The sequence below is a fragment of the Natrix helvetica genome (genome assembly GCF_964273705.1).
Source record: "Natrix helvetica genome assembly, chromosome: 2".
NCBI classification, from domain to species: Eukaryota; Metazoa; Chordata; class Lepidosauria; order Squamata; family Natricidae; genus Natrix; species Natrix helvetica.
Window position 1 is genome coordinate 239,895,707 of NC_138552.1, and position 20,084 is coordinate 239,915,790.

Genomic DNA, 20,084 nt, shown 5'->3' on the forward strand with positions numbered 1-20,084 from the left:
GGGGAAAAAAATATCCCAGAAGAAAGAGCTTGCAAACTAATTTTACAGCTGGCAGGAGGATGACCTGGACACATCTGCAAGAGTTGATCTTTGATTTGAAGGAAATGTTACCTTTTTAGCTCACATATTCTTAATGTGGATGTTTCCCATTTTAATTTCTACTTTCCTATGGCCACTTGTTTGTCCTATTATACCAGGGATGTCCAAACTTGAGAACTTTAAGACTTGTGGACTTCAACTCCCAGAATTCCCCAGCCAGCATGGCTGGCTGGGGAATTCTGAGAGTTGAAGTCCACAAGTCTTAAAGTTCCCAAGTTTGGACACCCCTGCATTATACTCTTTATTCCAGTCCTAGAGACTCCTCTTTACTGAGATCTATACAGGTAGTCCTCGACTTACGACCACAATTGAGCCCAGAATTTACGTTGCTAAATGACAAATTTGTTAAGTGAGTTTTGTCCATTTTATGACTTTTCTTGCGACATTTGTTAAGTGAATCACTGCAGTTGTTAAATTAGTAACATGGTTGTTAAGTGATTCTGGGTTCCCCATTGACTTTGTCCCAGGACACTGCAACTGTCATAAATATGATTCAGTTGCCAAGCATCTGAATGTAAATCACATGACGATGAGGATGCTGTAATGGTCATAAGTCACTTTTTCCAGTATCGTTGTATCTTCCAATCGTCACTAAATGAACTGTTGTAAGTCGAGGACTACCTTTTTTTAGCAATGATGTAATTGGTACATGGACAGGAAAGTATTTAGGCAATGTGAGGGCAAGCATTTTTAATGTGGATTCAGATAAGGAACATAAATGCCAAACTGAATTATGATCAAATCTAATAAAATGCTGGTTTCATAATGTTGATGCATGTACTTAATAGAACCTTACAAGCAGGACATAAGTACAGGATCTCTGTCTTGTGTTTCCAACTATTGATGTGTGGTATCTTTGATACCAAAGTCAATTGTTATGCATTGTGACTAGAATTGGTCTTAATTTTAAAAACATCAACATATGCTGTAGTTTATATTAATTAGCTGTTTTCAAAGTTAAACATTTACTGTTCACCTACCCTTTAAATATTATTGATCAGTGTCAAATCTAATAAAGTATAAGATATAAGACTTTGTGTAAATTAATGTATAGTTGGTTTATTATTGCCGTATATAGAGATGCAGTTGTAAAGATCCACAATTTTATAGCTAACTGATTGGTTGACAGGAGTGAAATCAAAGTGTTGTGTGTACATTACATTAGTATTTTTTCCTAAAAGTTTGGTAGAGGAATTAATATTTAGTAAAATGAGGTAACAGATTATTTTTCCAACATCATCAATGTGCAGCAAGATATACGTATATTTAATGGGAAATCTTTCATATATGAACGAAACATTGGAACTTCTATAATATAGGTTATGAATGTTACTGATTGAATACAACTGTTCTCTTCCAGATGTTTCTTACAGTATACCTCACTAACAATGAACAACACTTCACAGAAGTACCAGTCACTCCTGAAACTACTTGCAAAGATGTAATAGATTTATGCAAAGAGCCCAGTGAAACTGAATGTCATCTGGCAGAAGTATGGGGTGGATTAGGTATGTGTATCATGGTTACTTTTACTTGCGTGGCCATTTATAGAATTATCTCTAGGGTATAGAGATAAGATTGAAAGATTGCTTTTTTGGTTGTGAATAATGAGTAGGGTTTTTTTTGCCTAATATCTCTTAAAAATGCTCTTAAGAATGCTTCTCCTTAAGAAGAGCATTCCTTACCTATGAAACAAGCTTCCTTCTCTACCCATAAAGCTCATGTCCAATAAAGGTTGTTAGGGTGCTACAATGCAAATGTAAGGATGAAAAGCTCACCTTCAGTGCAGATGAATGCTTAACCAAATAGAAAATACAATTCAATTTATATAAATACAGAGTAATACCTATTGGACAAAAAAAATATCTCTCTAACTTCATATATTGTACAATATATCCTGATAGGGCCTATGGTTTTTGTAGACAATGGATAGATTCATAAAGAATAGAAGAAAGCTTCAAAGTAAAGCTAAACATTGCAAACATTTGTAGTATATGCAAATCTACAGGTAGTCCTCAACTAACGACCACAACTGAGCCCCAAATTTATGTTGTTAACTGAGACATTTGTTAAGTGAGTTTTGTCCCACTTTACGACTTTTCTTGCCAGAGGTAAATCTGGCTTCCCCATTGACTTTGCTTGTCAAAAGGTTGCAAAAGGTGATCACATGACCTTGGGACACAACAAAAGTCATAAACATGAACCAGTTGCCAAGCATCTGAATTTTGATCATGGGACTAGTGCAAAGAGCGTATCTGAAAAATGGTCAGAGTCACTTTTTTCAGTGCCATTGTAACTTTGAACAGTCACTAAATGAACTTTTGTAAGTCGAGAACTACCTGTATAATGTCCATATCTAGAATACTATGTGCAATTTTGGTCATAGATTTGAAAAAGCTATAATAGGAAAAGTGGCACAAGAGAATAACCAGAATGCTTTTTTAGCATATATTGTATGGGAAAAGATTAGATTATTTGGGAGTTTGTAGTTTAAAAAGAGAGCCAGCTGGTGGAAGGTAGGATTCAACCATCTATGATATGCCAAAAGTAGAGAGGGAGATTTCCACCACCACCACCTTTCAAAATGCTGGGACCGTGAATCAGAAATAACTGCAAAATGTAATGATGGCCACTAATTTGGGTCACTTTAAAAATTGATTGGACAAATTCAGGAAGAACAAATATTTCAGATTAAAAACTCAATGGCACCCCAGAAAGATGCGATTTGGAAATGTGTGCACTTCTGAGAGATCACATGAATGGCACCCACCTCCAGAATGGTGTGAGGTGGCCTCTTCATATTGCATTGGCTGGGTGCTCTTTTGGAAAGTAATCTTTGGGAGAAGCAGAGCAAGGCATGAGATGGTGGGCAAGAGACCCAAGAGTATGGAAGTCAGTGGGGTGGGAAGCTGTGCAAGGGGTGCCTAAGGGAATGCGGGAGCACAGGCCACAGGCAAGCTGGGGGTTTGTTGCAGTGGAGGTGTGGCCTTGTGTCCACTCTTTGAGGCAGCATGTGCTCTGCTTAACCTTAAGGGAGCTGGGATTGTGGTTGTTAAGCGAGGTGATCACAGGACACCTTGCTTAATGACCTCAACAATTTACAATTACAATTCTGGGCTCAATTGTTGTCATAATTTGAGGAGTACCTATATATCTTCTTATGTGAAGTAAGTAGAGAACAAGTTCTAAAGAAAGTTCCATAAAAATAAAATGTTGTTCCAAAGCCAGAGAAATAGGAAACATGGAGACATCTAACAGCTATGACATATTTGTCAAATACGAACATTAACCACATTATTAGGAAAATCTAAAAAACTCCTTTTTTACTTAGATGGAAGGTGATACATTTTGGGGGGGACCTAGGACATAGCCTCCATTTCTCATGACCTCAGATTCTTAATAAGAATGTATTCTGCTTCCTCAAAATCCTTGGTTTGGTTAGCTATTGCCATATCATTGCCATAGCAATTTTTTCTAGAGTTGGTTTCACTAGTGTCGGGATGGCGAACCTATGGCACGCATGCCAAAGGTGGCATGCGGAGCCATTTGTCAGGGCACGCGAGGCGCTGCCCTGTCAGCATGCGCGCGCTGGCCATCTGAGTTCACCCTTTTTTAAAGCCATTTTTCATCCTCCCCAGGCTCCAGAGGCCCTCTGGGGACTTCATGAGCTTCCCTGCGCAGAAAAACCACCCCTATGGGCAAACCGGAAGTTTGGGAATGGACTTCTGGTTTGCTCGGAGGGTCGTTTTAAGTGCTCCAGAGGCATCAGGGAAGCCTCCTGAAGGCGCTCAAAATGACCCTCCAAACAAACCGGAAGTGACTTCCGGTTTGCTTGTAGGGTCTTTTTTTGCCCTCCAGAGGCTTCAAGGAAGCCTCCTGAAGGTCTCTGCAGCCTCCGAAGGGCCTGGGGGGGGGCTTTTTTCACCCTCCCCAGGCTCCTATAAAGCCTCTGGAGCCTGGGGAGGGCGAAAAAAGGATGCAAAAAAACGGGGGGTTGCGCCTGTAGTGCACGCATGCACACTGGGGGAGGTTGTGCATTGCATTATGGGTGCGGCACACCCGCGCACTACCCCCCTGCGCTCCCTCCACTTATGGCACGTGAGCCAAAAAAGGTTTGCCATCGCTGCACTAGTGTATAGATTAAATAGGAACGGGCATAGAACAGCATGTTGTCGGAGTGTAATATTTCTAGTAAACCAAAAAAGAAGTATCTAGTGTAGTTAATTTTACTAGATAGATATTTAGACATTTTAACTAGAAAGAAAAAAAAGACTATTGTAAATATTGAGACATGGTTTATGTCTATAGCTCAAACAGGAAAATATATTTCCAATGGGAATTTATAGTTTTTTGGTAAAGAGAGAGTTTAACTTATTGGACATAAAATTTTAATATACTGCAGTAAAATTAACTGAAGTTAAAGAATGCCTACATAACGATTTTAAGATTCACTCTACATAACAGTCATGGTCACTGTCATAACCTTGTACTATCAAGAACTACTGGACTAGCATGATTACAAATGACAATCAAGATACAAGGTCAGGCTTATTAAAGAACTGAATGTTCTGCTGCTGATACTACTAATTTAAAGTTTCAAAACACCTAAGCCTGCTCCTATCGATTATTGTACAATGAAATTGGTGTTTTGACAAGACAAACTAACCCATTCTGCTGTGACAAGCTGAATAAGTCAGCATGCCAGCACAACACAACAATACACTATGTTCAAATAGCCTTAATTCATTACCAGGCTACAATATAGTTTAAAACAGCTAGATTGGGAATGTAAGCCTAATATTTACTTATGAGTTTTTACAGATTCACAACCGATACCAAAAATATGAAGTGATGTTATCTGTGTATGGCTCAGGTTTGTTCCCCATATTTTTTTTACTATCCTTTTGAGGGACATCCTTCTGGCATCTGAACTTGCAGGATGAAGCCACAGCATTTAAACATAAAAATGTTATGGACACTGTGCAAATACATTTTGATAAATCAGATAAATAATTCATGGAGACTGAACATGTGCTGATGAAACAGGAAACACATGCTCAGCATGGAAAGCGCAATTGAGTAAATATGTCAGAATTGCTTTCTATTTTTCAGAACGCCCAGTAGCTGATAATGAGCGTATGTTGGATCTTCTGCAGCGCTATGGAGTCCAAAGAAATGAGGTTCGCTTTTTTCTTCGCCATGAACGACCTCCTACTCGAGAAACAGGTAAGAGCTAAAATGATGGAGACTATCCTATCCTGAAAGATTGAGCAGAGTGAGTACACTCCAGGTAGTTTTGATCAAACAGTGCCTTCTATCTGGAGCTAGGAAGTGTAACGTCTTCGTTGCAGTGCCTGTCCTTTGGAGCAGTGTCCCTCCCCTTCCACCCCTCCGAGAAACATGCCGCTTCCTGCCCTGATGATCTTCAAAACATGCATTGGCTATACTCATAAACCTTTGGATAAAGTGATTTATTTTTAAATAAATTTATTTTAAAACATTTAACGAGTAAAATAAATGACTACACAAGCAAAAAGAAAGCGAGAAAAGATATAACGAATGGGAAGTACCGTGTTAACATAACTTGCAGTTATCAAAATTTTAAATTCATATTCATTCTTTTATTTACTAAGTAACTACAGATAGTCCTCGAATTACTACAGTTCATTTAGTGACTGTTCAAAGTTACAATACTGGAACAAGTGACTTAGCGTTTTTCAAACGTACAACTGTTGCAGCATTCCCATGATCATGTGATCAAAATTCAGATGTTTGGCAAATGGTTCATATTTATGATGGTTGCGGTGTCCCGGGGTCATGTGATCACCTTTTGCAACCTTCTGACAAGCAAACTCAATGAGGAAGCCAGATTCACTTAACAACCTTGTTACTAACTTCACAAACTGCAGTGATTCACTTAATAACTCTGGCAGGAAAGGTTGTAAAATGGGGCAAAACTCACTTAACAAATTTCTCACTTAGCAACAGAAATTTGGGGTTCAATTGTGGTTGTAAGTTGAGGACTACGTGTATTGAATGTATAAAATTAAAGATCTATAATGATGTTTGGAATTTGGCTCAATTAAATATTTTTTCTTCTGGTTATGTATAATCTTCATTCTCATTGCTTTATTGATTTCTTGGTTTTAATGTTGTAAGCTGCATTTGAAGTTGAATAGCCTCTAAATTGACTGACTGAATAAATGAATGAATTAGTCAGAGAGGTTTTGTTCCCGGAATTTGGTTGATAAGCAAATATCTTTAAATTCTTGTCCCAGCTGCAAAATTGTAATGTTATAATGGCATGACTGTCCCAATTTTGTATAAGCAGTCCCTTTGTTTTATTATACATAATTGCTGGGTTGTTTATTCTGTAGCTTGAATATTTTGATTTTCGTGAAAAAAAACTTTTTCTTATTTATCTCTATATAGTGTATCAGAAATCTAATGCATTCATTGCATAACCAGTCACTCAGTTAGAAACCTGACAAGGCACTCTTCACTGATGTAGAGATGTGCATTTTGGATTTATTTTTGGATTTATTTAATAAAATTGCAAAACAATTTGATTCTTTTACCATTTCATTTTTCCATTTTCATTTTTTATAAAAGAAATGCTATACTTAAGCAAATTCTGTTCTTTAAAAGTGGTATTTTCTGTGTTTTACTTAATAAAGGGAGTGGATCATGGATGCAAGATCCAGGTTTAAAGAGAAATGGCATTAAAATGCCAGGTGAAAGGAGAATGGAGAATGGAGTAAGTATTTTCAGTTTGCACTCTCAAATAAAACTAAGCACATAATTTATTCTAGTAAATTTACAGATGTCTTATTTTCAGAACATTTCACACAATGTTTTAAGCCAATCAATCAAACAGGTGGTAGCCTCTGGCCAACCTTGTCAAAGCAGGTTGAGTGGAATTCACAGAGAATTCTAGGACAGTAATCTAGATTGGCCTTTTGGGGAAAAAATGGCAAATGGTATTCACATTATTACCAAGAAAATTTCATGGCTATATCTATGTTGTCACCTTGGAGTTTTTTTCACCTTAAGGGAGTCTAGTTTTACCCAGATTAAGCAATCCCAAATTGCTTACAGCAGATAAAGAGATGGATCTTTCAATTAGAACTATGTAATCAGTTCCTTCTAGGACAAGTGTGCCATAACCTTTGGGAAAGTTGTGCTGTGCAGCTCTTGGGATTCTAGGACAAAAAATATTTTGAAACTTTGTTTTTATGTTTTAGTCCACCTATGATTTTTAGTTCTTTGGATTTTTTTTTAGATTTTTCCTTTTAATATTTCTCTTTTTAATTATAAGCCACCCAGAGTCAGGCAGCCTTTAAATTGTAATAAATAAATGAAGGCTACAAATATAAAGAAAATCAATAATTAAGCATAATAAAATAAAACATATTATGCCAGGACAAGATACAGGGTCTACAAAAACCAGGTCTTCAGCATCTTTGTAAAGACTGACAGGTTTAGGTTCATTTTATAAGCAACTTAATACTTGATTTAGATAAACAAGTATTAGTATAGCAAGATGAAGTACAGTATGAGGCATTATTTTTCTCTAATTTGAAGAGTCAAGGAAAATAATGTTAAGAAAAGTGTCAGCAATCTGGCTTCTTTAAAACTTTGGGGAGGAGGATAAATCTCTGTAGAAAATGTTCTTCCTGTGTAAACATCCTGGTTCTGTTTTCTACTTGCTATATTTGGGATGAGAGAATAATTATTTTTTTTAGTCCCCAGTCAAATTGGCAAGCAGCCTGTATTTTTGCCTTGTGTATTTGGATTCTCCCATAATTTGCATGTTGGGTGATTCATTTACTCTTGGAGTCTGGTATTCGGACCTCGCAGGAATAACCGAGACCTGGTTGGGCCACGAGGGAGGTCTACCCCTCGTGGAAATGTGCCCTCCAGGTTATCGAGCATTTCACCAGCCTCGGGCCCAGGGAAGGGGCGGTGGGGTAGCAGTGATTATCCGGGAAGACTTGGAGCCGAGAGAGTTCACTGTGCCACAGACATCCGGGTGTGAGTCCCTCGTCGTGAGATGGGGCCCAGGGAGGCAGTTGGGCCTGCTGATAGTATACCTGGCTCCTCGCTATACATCAGCGGCCCTGCCTGAACTCCTCGAGCTGATCTCATCGGTGGCGGTTGAGACCCCCAAACTTGTAGTGATGGGGGATTTTAATCTGCCGTCGATGGGAGAAGCATCTGAGGGGGTTCGGGAGTTCATGGCTTCCATGACAGCCATGGACCTGACCCAGTTAATTCAGGGCCCTACTCACGAGGGAGGCCACACGTTGGACCTTGTCTTTGTCTCTGGCCAGTGGACGAGTGATCTGGGAATAGGGGACCCAACTATTGTTCCCCTGTCATGGTCAGATCACTCACTTCTCCGGCTTAACTTCCCTGGTGCTACACCCCGCTGCGGGGAGGCGGAGCCGGAAGGTATTAGATGGTTCCGCCCCAAGCGCCTGATGGAACCAGATAGGTTCCAGACGGAGCTTGGGCCACCTCCTGTGGACCTGACCCGCCCCCGAGTAGAGGACCTGGTAGACGCATGGAATAGTGCGACTACCGGGGCCCTAGACCGGGTGGCGCCTTTGCGGCCTCTCCTGCGGCGACGAACCACCCTGGCCCCTTGGTTTACCGAGGAGCTAAGGGTGATGAAACGCCACAAGAGACGCCTAGAGAGTCGTTGGAGATCCTCCCGTTCCGAATTCGACCGAACACAGGCACGAGCCTATTTGAGGACGTACCTTGTGGCATTAAGAGTGGCCAAACGTCAATATTGCGCCGCTCTTATTGCGTCCGCAGATAACCGCCCTGCCGCCCTGTTTCGGGTGACTCGCTCCCTCTTGTTTGAGAGACCGCGGGAAGCCCCTTTACAGGGCAGAGCAGAGGAGTTTGGGAAATATCTACAGGACAAAGTCGCTCAAATCCGGATGGGATGGGCCCCTTTCAGTAGTCCATCTGAGACGCCCGCGGCGAGTCTTGAGGGATCGCTTTGGGAGGAGTTTGACTCGGTTGCCATCGAGGATTTGGACAGGTTGCGTGGACATCTGCGACCTACCACATGTTTATTGGACCCGTGTCCCTCCTGGCTTGTACTGGCACCCTGGGAGGTTACACGCGACTGGCTCCTGGGCCTAGTGAACGCTTCGTTGGGTGAGGGGCTCCTACCGACCGCCTTGAAAGAGGCGGTGGTGAGGCCCCTGCTCAAGAAGCCTTCCCTGGACCCAATGGACCTAGTCAATTATCGTCCAGTCTCCAACCTTCCTTTTTTAGCGAAGGTTGTAGAGAGTGTGGTAGCACAGCAGTTCCCACGTCACCTGGAGGAGAATGATTATCTAGACTCGCGCCAGTCCGGCTTCCGACCCGGGCACAGCACGGAGACGGCCTTGGTCGCATTGGTTGATGATCTCTGGAGGGCCAGAGATAGGGGCTGTTCCTCTATCCTGGTCCTATTAGATCTCTCGGCGGCGTTCGATACCATCGACCATGGTATCCTGTTGCACCGGCTGGAGGGGCTGGGAGTCAGGGGCACCGTTTTACGGTGGTTTGGCTCCTACCTCTCTGACCGGACGCAACGTGTGTTGGCAGGGGAGCAGAGATCGACCCGGAGGTCACTCACATGTGGGGTGCCTCAGGGGTCGGTGCTCTCGCCTCTCCTGTTCAACACATACATGAAACCGCTGGGCAAGATCATCCGTGGCTTTGGGGTGGGATATCATCTGTATGCTGATGATACTCAGCTATACATTTCCACCCCGAACCACCCCAATGAGGCCGTCGAAAGGATGTCCCGGTGTTTGGAGGCCGTACGGGTCTGGATGGATGACAACCGACTAAAACTCAACCCTTCCAAGACGGAGTGGCTGTGGCTTCCGGCCTCCCGGTTCAACCAGTTGCTTCCATCTCTGGCCATCGGGGGCGTGCAACTGGCCCCCATGGAACAGGTGCACAATTTGGGCGTCCTCCTAGATGCCCGGCTGTCCATGGATGACCATGTAACAGCCGTGGCAAGGGGGGCGTTCCATCAGGTTCGCCTGATGCGCCAATTGCGCCCCTTATTGGACCGGGATGCCCTACGCACAGTCACCCATGCGCTAGTGACGTCTCGCCTGGACTACTGCAATGCTCTCTACATGGGGCTTCCCTTGAGATGCACTCGGAGACTGCAGTTGGTCCAGAACGCGGCCGCGCGGGTGATTATGGGGAGGACTAGATACTCCCCTGTAACACCTCTCCTGCGCGAGCTGCACTGGCTTCCTGTAGTCTACCGAGTGCGTTTCAAGGTTTTGATTATGATCTTTAAAGCGCTTCATGGCACAGGGCCTAGTTACATGCAGGATCGCATCCTGCCCCATACATCCCTACGACCAATCCGCTCACACAGAGAGGGACTTCTTCGGGTGCCGTCCGCCAAACAGTGCCGGGGGGCGACACCCAGGAGCAGAGCCTTCTCTGTGATGGGCCCAGCCCTGTGGAATGACCTCCCCCGTGACATCAGGACTACTTCCGATCTCCGCTCCTTCCGTGTACAGCTGAAGACCCACCTCTTTCAATTATCTGGCCTGGCTCAACCGTAAACTTTTCTTACTCCTCCTGACAGTTCTTTTAAATTTTAAAAACCTTAAATTTTAAATTGTGTTTTACAATTGGGGTATTTTTAATGGTGACTTTTAATTGTCCAATGTGATGAAATTTGTTACCTCCTCCGTGTATGTATGTCCTGTATATATGTATGTTTATGTGTTGTATATGTTTTATATGCTCCACTGTACGCCGCCCCGAGTCCTGTCTGGAAAGGGAGCGGCTAATAAATTTAAATTTATTATTTAATTTATTATTATTATTCAGTCAGTGAAGAAACTGGATATGTTAGTAGACATGGCAGTTTCTGGAGTGTTTCTCTTTCATTATTTTATTCTGTGTCCACCGGATAAAAGTAACTTAATGGTCTTTGTCATCAAGAAACTATCATTCCACATTCAATTCCTTCTTTACAACACCTCCCAAATATAAAGGCAGCTTTTTACATTTGAAACCTAGTGGCAAATTTATTGCGTAAGTTGCAACAAAATATCACATATCATTTTTTTTAAAAAATGAAGGTCATCGTTCCTCGGATGGACATGACGCTGGCAGAACTGCAGGAAATGGCAGCACGACAACAGCAGCAAATAGAAGCACAGCAACAACTGCTGGCTAACAAGGTTTGTTGAAATTCGTTTTGCGTCTGTTTTGTGTATGCGTGTGTAATTTATGAATTTTTCAAAAAAAAAAGCATGACGAAGTAACTTTCTTTGCATGAATTTTGCGAAGTATGTATTTCTTTAAAAGTGGGTTGGAATTCTTTAGATTCTTCTAAACTGTGTGGATAAAACAGTATGTTAAGGTGAATTAAAGAGTGTGACAATGATGCCCATTAAGTTGATAGCAAAGCTGGGATAGGGAATCGATGTCAAATATGCTATCCATTTAAATTAATTGAACACACAGTATATAAGATACTGATATCAATGGATAGAGTATGTTTCCCTTATGTTTACTATCCAAGGATCAATCCTGTCGCGTTGGAATCCTCTTAGGATTCTTCAGTTGGGAAAATTAATAAGAGAATAAAATCTTCCCCCACATGTAAGAATTACAAAAATGTGTCTGTGTACACTTAACCCTTTCCTTGAATGTAATTTTGATTATTAAAATTGACACAGCTCTTCTCCAGGTATGTTGATAATTAGGAGACTTGGGTAACCTAAACTATAGGTTTAATTTAATCTGATTGTCTTTCTTTGGTGAGTAACAGACTGCTGCTGGCTTGTGTTTAATAACAGAGCTAATCAAATGAATTGTGTTCACTGGATGTGTTGCAGAGAGTTCATTTAAGTTAGGAATAATAGATCAATGTAATTTACAAATAGTCCTCGATTTGCAACTACAATTGGGACTAGAATTTTGATTGCTAACCAAGGCAGTTAAGTGAATCATGCCCAATTTTATGACCTTTTTTGCCATGTTTGTTAAGCAAATCACTGCAGTTGTTAAGTAAATCATGTGGTCATTAAGCAACTCTGTTCTCCATAGTGAGGGGAGGAGTATTCAGGATGGGTTGACTTGTCCTCTCTTGATTGGATTGAGTCAGATAAGCTCTTTTAGCTACGCTTTGGTCACCAGGCTCCACCCAGTTATCCACTCAGTCCATCAACGGATGGCTGTGTTCATCCTGAGCTCCTGAAGAAACTTAAAGGAAAAAAATTAAATTGCTGCAAAAGCGATCGAAATTGCCTCCACACTGCCTGATCAATCACTAGAGGCTGAGGAAACCCCCAGCGGGGGTAGAAAGCCCATGCAGCAACCGCTAAGGCGGCACGCAGCCCAGGTCACAGAGCGAGACCCAAGGCACTAAGTGAAGACTCTCACCAAAGACAGGCAAGTGAGCGCCGTGGAGGCCTCTACAGCAAGGGCGATGCCCAAGAATGCTCTAAGGGCGCCAGAGCGCTCCACCGCTCCCCTCGGGGTTGAGCGACGAACCGCAGCGTTTTAAAACACCCTGGAGCGCCTGTGCTGGCAGCGATCACCAGAAAACAAGGTGAGAGCTGGAGAGGCTCAGAAACAGCTGCGGGAGGCAGGGGGAGGTGAGAGAGAGCCCCCAGTGGCAGTGGAAGCCGTGCGGCAGCCTGCAAAGGCACAACCCGCTTCCACGTGCTCCAGCAAAGAGGAGCTTTTTGAATTTGGAGCCGGGAGCCATTTTGAAACCACGTGGTCCAAGATGGCGGCCCCTAACAGCTCAGAGGAGGCTGGCAGGAGCCAAGCACTCAGCCCTGCAGCCGGCAACCATCGGAGGCACTGAGGAGCCCTTAAAAAGGTTAGAAACCATCTCGGAGGCATCAGCCAAGGGCGGGGGAAGCAAGGCAAAGGCCAAAAAGGAAGCATATCTCCACCAAGGAGGCAGGCTATGGATCCAAACCCCCCAAGCCTAGATCCAAGTATGAAAGGCAGAGGCACCAAGCTTTGGAGCGCATCGGCCACAAGGCCAGCAGCAGGAAGACACCCCCCCCCCCCCCCGGCCTGAAACCTGAGGAAAGATTGCCAGGTTTCTCTTCACCTGGCAGGGCTGCAGAAGGGGATCCCTCCCTCCACGTGAGGATTCCGGCAACCTTGCTATCACGATTTATGCAAGCCCTATTCAATCCTTTTCTGAGTGCCTTACTAGCCGGAGAAATCCAGACAGGGCAACAAGGCTCAGATCGCTGCTGAGGCTTTCCCTTTAAAGGTCTTCCCTTTAAGGAAAAACTTTCCCTTTAAGGAAGAGAAAGGAAAGCAGCTGGAGGAGGGGGCGGCAAGGCTGTCAGCGAGCTGCTGTTAACAGCAGGAGGCCACAAGAGAAAGCGCGGCAGCTCTTAGTAGCACAAGCCACTTTTTCAAAGCCCTGACCGGCAGGGCTGTTGTATTTGCTGTGCAGCGCCATTTAAAAAGAAGGGGAAGGAGAGTCCCCACGTGGCCCAAGATGGCGGCCTCCTGCAGCTCGGAGGACATAGGCAGGAATCAAGTCCTCGCTTCTAAAGCTGGCAGCCCCACTGGAAGGGCAGAAGAGTCTCCAATCAGGTTAGAGATTACCCCTGAAGGTCCATCCAAGAGTGGAGGCGGAAGGCAAAGAGCAAAATGAAGCACACCTCCTCCAAGGCGGCTAAAGAGGCAAACTCCAGCTCCAAGCCTCCCAAACCTGCCTCTAAATATGAAAGGCAGAGGCATAAAGCCCTGGGCACATCTGCCATAAGGCCATCAGCAAGAAGGCTCCCCCTGGTCTGGAATCTGATGCAATCACAGAGGAGGATCCCTGCCAGCAAATGAGGATTCCTATTGATACCTGAGGCATCTGGGTCTCTATCCGGGGATGGCAGTCACCCTCACTACGGGGCATTCTCCTCAAGCCTTCCTTCTACCTCTGCAGGCATGGGGGTGGGGCAACCTCCCGAGGTAGAACAGTGTAAAGATGAGGTTATTTTGAGCTCCCCTCAAGTAAAAGGGACATTGAAGTTGAATCCCAAACTCTGTTTGCAGTCTAACTGATATCATTTCCCCCACCCCCTCTTGGAGCAAAGAGGAACATCCTGTTTCAGTGAGAAAGGCTGATTATCTCTCCTGAGATGAAGGACTCTGTTGTGATTAAGAAAATATGTTAAAAAGGGGCCAAGAGTTGCATGAGAATGCAGCATCTACCACCTAGCTCAGGGGTGGCGAACAAGTTCGACAAAAAGAGCCAAAATTTTAAACTGTGAGAGTCAGAGAGCCACACCACGCAGTGACCTGCCAAAACAGACCCGGAAGCAATGTTCCCTCTAATTTTTTTTCGATGTGAGCAGAAAAGTATAGTGTTTGAGCGGCACATTTTCATGCCTGAGCACCCGAATTTTTTTCACAGATGTCACCTAAGACAACAACGAAATCAGTATTATTTGAAACTCAAAGTTATGTTTCTTCAAGGTACCCGCTTAATTCAAAGTGTTATATAATATCAGTATCACTTAACAACGCTCCTGCTTAGCAACCAAAATGTTGGCTCAGAAACTCTGGCATTTGAAGCACGCAACTCTTAAAGCTGTCAAGTTACAAGACCCTTGCACCCCTAACCCTTTAGGGAAAAAAAACCCCAGGGGTCTTCAAACCTGACAGCTTTAACACTTGTGGACTTCAACTCCCAGAATTCCTCCTCCAGTCATGTTGCAGCGACGTCATCTGCGTGGATCTGCTCCATCTTTGCTTTCTTCATTGTGGGCAGGGCTTCTGCTGAAGATGCCGATGAGTACGAGTTGCCACCAGAATAACTGCTGCTACCTCCTCCTCCTCCTCCTCCAACAGAATCACCAGATTTGCTCCTGAGCTCAGCGCTGGGTTACCTCTGCCCCCTCCCCCTCCTCCGTGCTTTTGAGGAGCCATGAGGCTTTTTTTCACCTGCTCCCCCCCCGCCTTCCTACTGGCTCCTGCAGCCTCATGGCTCCTCAAAAGCACGGCGGAGGAGGAGGAGGGGAAAGGGGTAACCCAGCGCTGACTGAGCTCAGCTGCTCCGAGCGGAGGGGAGGCGCCGCTGCCACGCGCGGAGATGCCGGCTGGAGCTTTGACGGCTTCATCTCAGCCGCAGCGCCGGGCGGCAAATCCGGCAGTGCTGCCTGTTAGAGGAGGATGAGGAGGAGGTGGCAGCAGTTCTTCCGGTGGCGGTGGGGGCTTTGGGGCTTCACAACTAGCCTCAGTCGCCCCGTGCTCCTCAAAGCAAGTCTGGGGAAGTCCTTTGCAGGCGGCCCGTTCTAGCTGCCTGCAAAGGACCTCCCCAGCTTCCGAAAGGGAGCGCGCGATCCGAGCCACAGTATACTAAATAATGATAAGAGGCAAAGAGCCTCATTTATTTTGGCCGGGAGCCGCATGCGGCTCGCGAGCCGCGTGTTCGCCACCCCTGACCTAGCTGATTCAATCTGCTCTGAAAAGCCTGTTTTTGTTCTTCTCTGATACACTGAGAAAGCAGATCCTGCAAAGTTGGAAAAGCATGTTTCCTCTCTCCTTGTTTGAAAGCAAGATCAACCTTGTTTCCATCTAATTGAGCTCCAGGGGAAGGGATCCAGGAATCGCATGATAAAGCAACCCCACCCCTTCCCAACCTATGTAATCTGATCTGCTATTGTTAAGGCCAAACACATGTGGCCTAACAAAGAAAGAGAAACCTGATGCAGATTCCAAGCCTTACTCCTTAAGTGGTTGTAAAAGCCTCATGGAAAGATCTCCATGGAAACGAAACTTGAATGAGAAAGAGGTCAGCTAGCCCAGACCCGACCTCCCAAATCCTTTGAACTTTAATGATAAGTTGTCCTGACAACGAGGGGCAATAAAGATGCCCCAACCACCCAACATCAGCTTACCTTGTGTGTGCAAAGCCTTCGGGCAGCCAAAGGGCCAAAAGGCAGATGTAGTTCAGCTGAAGAGATTGTTATGCTCTTGTGGATTGGTTACTATTGTTTATGAATTATTTGGGAAGGGCTCAACCCCTATAGAAGGTACCAAAATAGCCAGGTCCAAGACGGGTTCTGAGTTCGGGTAAAGACCCTTAGGAATTCCAAAATTGGAGAGTCAGCTTGACAAATTTAACCAGCAGAATAGCCTTGGCAACTAGAGCCGAGGTGGCAAAGGGGTTAGAGTGCAGTACTGCAGGCTATTTCAGCTGACTGCTAGCTGCAGTTTGGCAGTTCAAATCTCACTGGCTCAAGATTGACTCAGCCTTTTGTCCTTAACAGCAAGGAAGGCGCCATTACCAATCACTCCAAACAGTAGGCACAAGCAGCGCCCACTAGTGACTCCTCTACAAACTGCAATCCAGTATTTCAGGTCAACACTTGCAATGCCTAGTGGCCGACAAGTGATGTGCTCCTGCATCTACAAAGCATTGCATTGTACCCTAGTGGCAACTCGTGAACTGCGCCTGCATCTCCAAAGCCCTGCAACGCACTCTAGTGGCTGACCAGTGAACTGCCCCTGTATCTACGAAGTCTTGCAATGCACCCTAGTAGCCGACAAGTGAATTGAACTCAAAGAATTCATAATACATTCAAGAATTTTCTGAGCTAATCCTAGTCATAGAATCATAGCACCCTTCTAGCCATGGCAAAAGGGTCAGGCAGGCCAGTCCCTATGCCTGAACCCACCACAAACTCAGAATTGGACGTCCAACTATGAGAAAACGCAGAAGCACCTCAGATAGTCTAGGACCTTAGACAGCATTCGCTGAGGGAAGAACATATAGCAGGGGTGGACAACATCAGAGCCAACTGGCTCAGCCGTACAGAGGTGGACAATTCGGAGTGGAAGTTGCAGCCAGCAATCTTCGAGGAGCTGGCAGAGTGCTTCGGATGCCCAGAGGTCGACCTATTCGCCACCCCTCTCAATGCCCAGCTCCCGAGGTTTTACTCCAGGTACTGGACACGGGGGGCAGAGGGGGTAGATGCTCTCCATGGCCCTTGGCCCTGGGGGCTCCTCTATGCCTATCCACCCTTACCCCTGATCCTCAGGGTCATACCAAAAATCTTACGGTAGGCGGCGGAGGTGGTACTGATTGCCTCACACTGGCCATGAAGGCCTTGGTTTGCTGATCTCCAATCCCTCTCGGTAGACAGGCCCTGGAGGATCTCCCTCGGTCAGGGGTTGCTGAAATACCCAGACCCTCAGTGGCTCCAGTTGACCGCTTGGCGCTTGAACAGAGCATCCTGAGGGAAGATCACTTCTCTAGGGTTATACAGACTATCCAGGCAGCTCGAAGACCCTCCACGGAGCGCATTTATGGTGCTACAGGGCGGGCTTTTTCAACATGGTGCATCTCTAGGGGCCACAATCCGGTCCGGGCCACTGTTGCACAAGTTTTGGACTTTCTTCAGGTGGGGCTGGACAGAGGGTTGGCTCCCAACACGATTAGGAGACAGGTCTCAGCCATTTCATCGGTACTCCTGTGCGGTAGATCTCAGACACTGACTCGCCATCCGATGATCAGGCGGTTCTTCAAAGGGGCATCCAACCTCAAACCTCCCACGGTACACAGGTACCCTTCCTGGGACTTGCACAAGGTATTGGACGCTCTGACAGGCCCTCCGTTCGAACCATTACGTACTATCTCTCTGAAGTTCCTGACACTTAAGGTGGCCTTTTTGGTGGCCATCACCTCCGCCAGGAGAATATCCGAACTGCAGGCTCAGTCTACCAGGGAAGATCTCTGCGTGTTCCACCAGGATAGGTAGTGCTAAGGTTGGACACCTCCTTCATACCCAAGATGTGTTCTTGCTTTCATCGCTCGCAGGAGCTGTTATTGCCCAATTTCTGCCCGGACCCTTCTCACCCATTAGAGAGGAAGTGGCACACCTTGGACATGAGGAGGGCTCTGAGGATTTACCTCAGAAGAACCAGGCTGAACGGGAAGTCGGAAGCCCTATTTGTTTCCTTGCAGCCGGGGTCCCTGGAGAACAAGGTGACTTCTACCACGATAGGCAGGTGGTTAAGAACCTGTATTGCTTCTGCCTATCAGGCACGGGGTCTGCAAACACTGAGCTCTATCACAGCGCATTCTACACGAAGCACGGCCACTTCGGCGGTCTGGGCCATGCAGGCCTCACTATCTGAGATCTATAGGGCAGCCATGGGGTCTCCCCCCTCACCATTCATGAGGAATTACAAGTTGGACTCCTTTGCTTCTGCTGAAGCCTCATTCAGACATAGGATGTTGCAGGCTGTTCACAGGGTGGGGGACACGCCTCACCAGGCATAAGTTTGGGCATATACTCAAATGTGTAACCGTCCCTAGGGACGTGTGGGCTTTGGTACGTCCCATCCTGGATACTCCTCCCCTCACTATGGAGAAAGGGCGTTGGTACTTACCTGATACGCCTCTTCTCATAGTGGGGGAGGAGTATCCAGCCCCTCCCTGATATGGTATGTTGCGAAAGTGTTATGTTGTTTGTTGAATTGTTCTGTTGAAGTAATAAATAAAGGTTTGAAACTAAAATAAAGTCTAGAGTGGATGACACAGCGAGTTGGATAGAGTTCTTTGCCGATAACTGGGTGGAGCCTGGTGACTAAGGCGTGGCTAAAAGAGCTTATCTGACTCAGTCCAATCAACAAGAGGACAAGGTCAATCCATCCTGGATACTCCTCCCCCACTGTGAGAAGAGGCGTATCAGGTAAGTACCAACGCCCTCTTTCCTATGTCGACTTTGCTTGTCAAAAGCCAGCTAAGAAGTCAAAAAGCGATCATGTGACATTGGGGTGCTGCAACATTGTAAGTGCAAGCACCAATCATAAGTTACTTTTTTCACGGCTACTGTAACTTTGAATGGTCACTAAACAAATGGTTGTAAGTCGAAAACTACCCGCCATGTATTTAAAGCTCGCTTAATTGCAATTACATTGTATACCTCTAGGAGCAGCGTTTAAAATTTCTGAAACAACAGGATCAACGGCAGCAGCAACAAGCTGCAGAGCAGGAGAAACTCAAAAGATTAAAAGAAATTGCTGAGAATCAAGAAGCCAAGCTGAAAAAAGTGAGAGCGCTTAAAGGCCACGTAGAACAGAAACGGCTCAGCAATGGGAAATTAGGTGAGCTATAATGCAATTTTGAAATTCTGATTTGTTGAAAAGTTCATATTTCAAGATTTATAATTAGTGCTGTGCTGGAATATTTTTCAAGGTTACATTTCATAAAAGTGTTCTGCTCCCTCTAGGAAAATATGCTCTAAAACCATCTTTATTTACTTATTATATTGTAGATTTTCAAATAATATTCCTCATAAGGCAGTACATTTCCAAATTAGAACTCCCCAGCTTCAGTTTTGCTTAGGATTGATAAAATGTGTTTTTCCTTTAAAACTTTATGCTTAGTTGTTTTTTTTCCTGGCTCTGGGCTGGAGAGCAATACGGGGTATCTGTCCCTTTAATAGCTATCTTGGGAGCAGCCAACATTTGGTCATTTCTCCACTACTGCTATTGTATTCTGTTTTCCTCTTTAGTGGAGGAGATTGAGCAAATGAACAGTTTGTTCCAGCAAAAACAACGAGAACTGGTACTGGCTGTGTCAAAGGTAGAGGAACTTACTAGGCAATTGGAGATGCTGAAGAATGGCCGGGTTGATGGTTACCATGACAACCAGTCTGCTGTAGCTGAGCTTGACCGCCTGTATAAAGAGCTTCAGGTAACTGGAATTCTACCCTGCAGACCTGTAAGGAGGGCAAAATGTGGTGTATCTCCAACTGTCTCAAGAAAAAAAAAACCTTAGTGAACAAGAATTATATAATCCCTAACAATTTACATAAATTATCTCATCTTCTAGATTATTTTTTGTATATAATTATAATTGCCGGCCATTTTGTGGGAAGAACTAAAATCTAGTCCGAGCTACTTTTCCAGACTTCTTTCTCCCAAACTTTTGCATAATGTTCTGTTACTTGTCA

General features: G+C 44.8%; 1 protein-coding gene across 3 annotated transcripts in view; it reads left to right on the forward strand.

The window, feature by feature from the left end:
- TP53BP2 (tumor protein p53 binding protein 2) overlaps window positions 1-20,084 on the forward strand; it is a 64,186-nt gene that overhangs the window by 27,578 nt on the left and 16,524 nt on the right. For all 3 annotated transcript variants that reach the window (XM_081942610.1, XM_081942612.1, XM_081942611.1), the window contains exons 2-7: window positions 1,460-1,607; window positions 5,212-5,325; window positions 6,777-6,856; window positions 11,223-11,324; window positions 19,059-19,233; window positions 19,644-19,825. In XM_081942610.1, coding sequence (XP_081798736.1) covers window positions 1,460-1,607; window positions 5,212-5,325; window positions 6,777-6,856; window positions 11,223-11,324; window positions 19,059-19,233; window positions 19,644-19,825 — 801 coding nt within the window. The remainder of the gene's footprint in view (window positions 1-1,459; window positions 1,608-5,211; window positions 5,326-6,776; window positions 6,857-11,222; window positions 11,325-19,058; window positions 19,234-19,643; window positions 19,826-20,084) is intronic.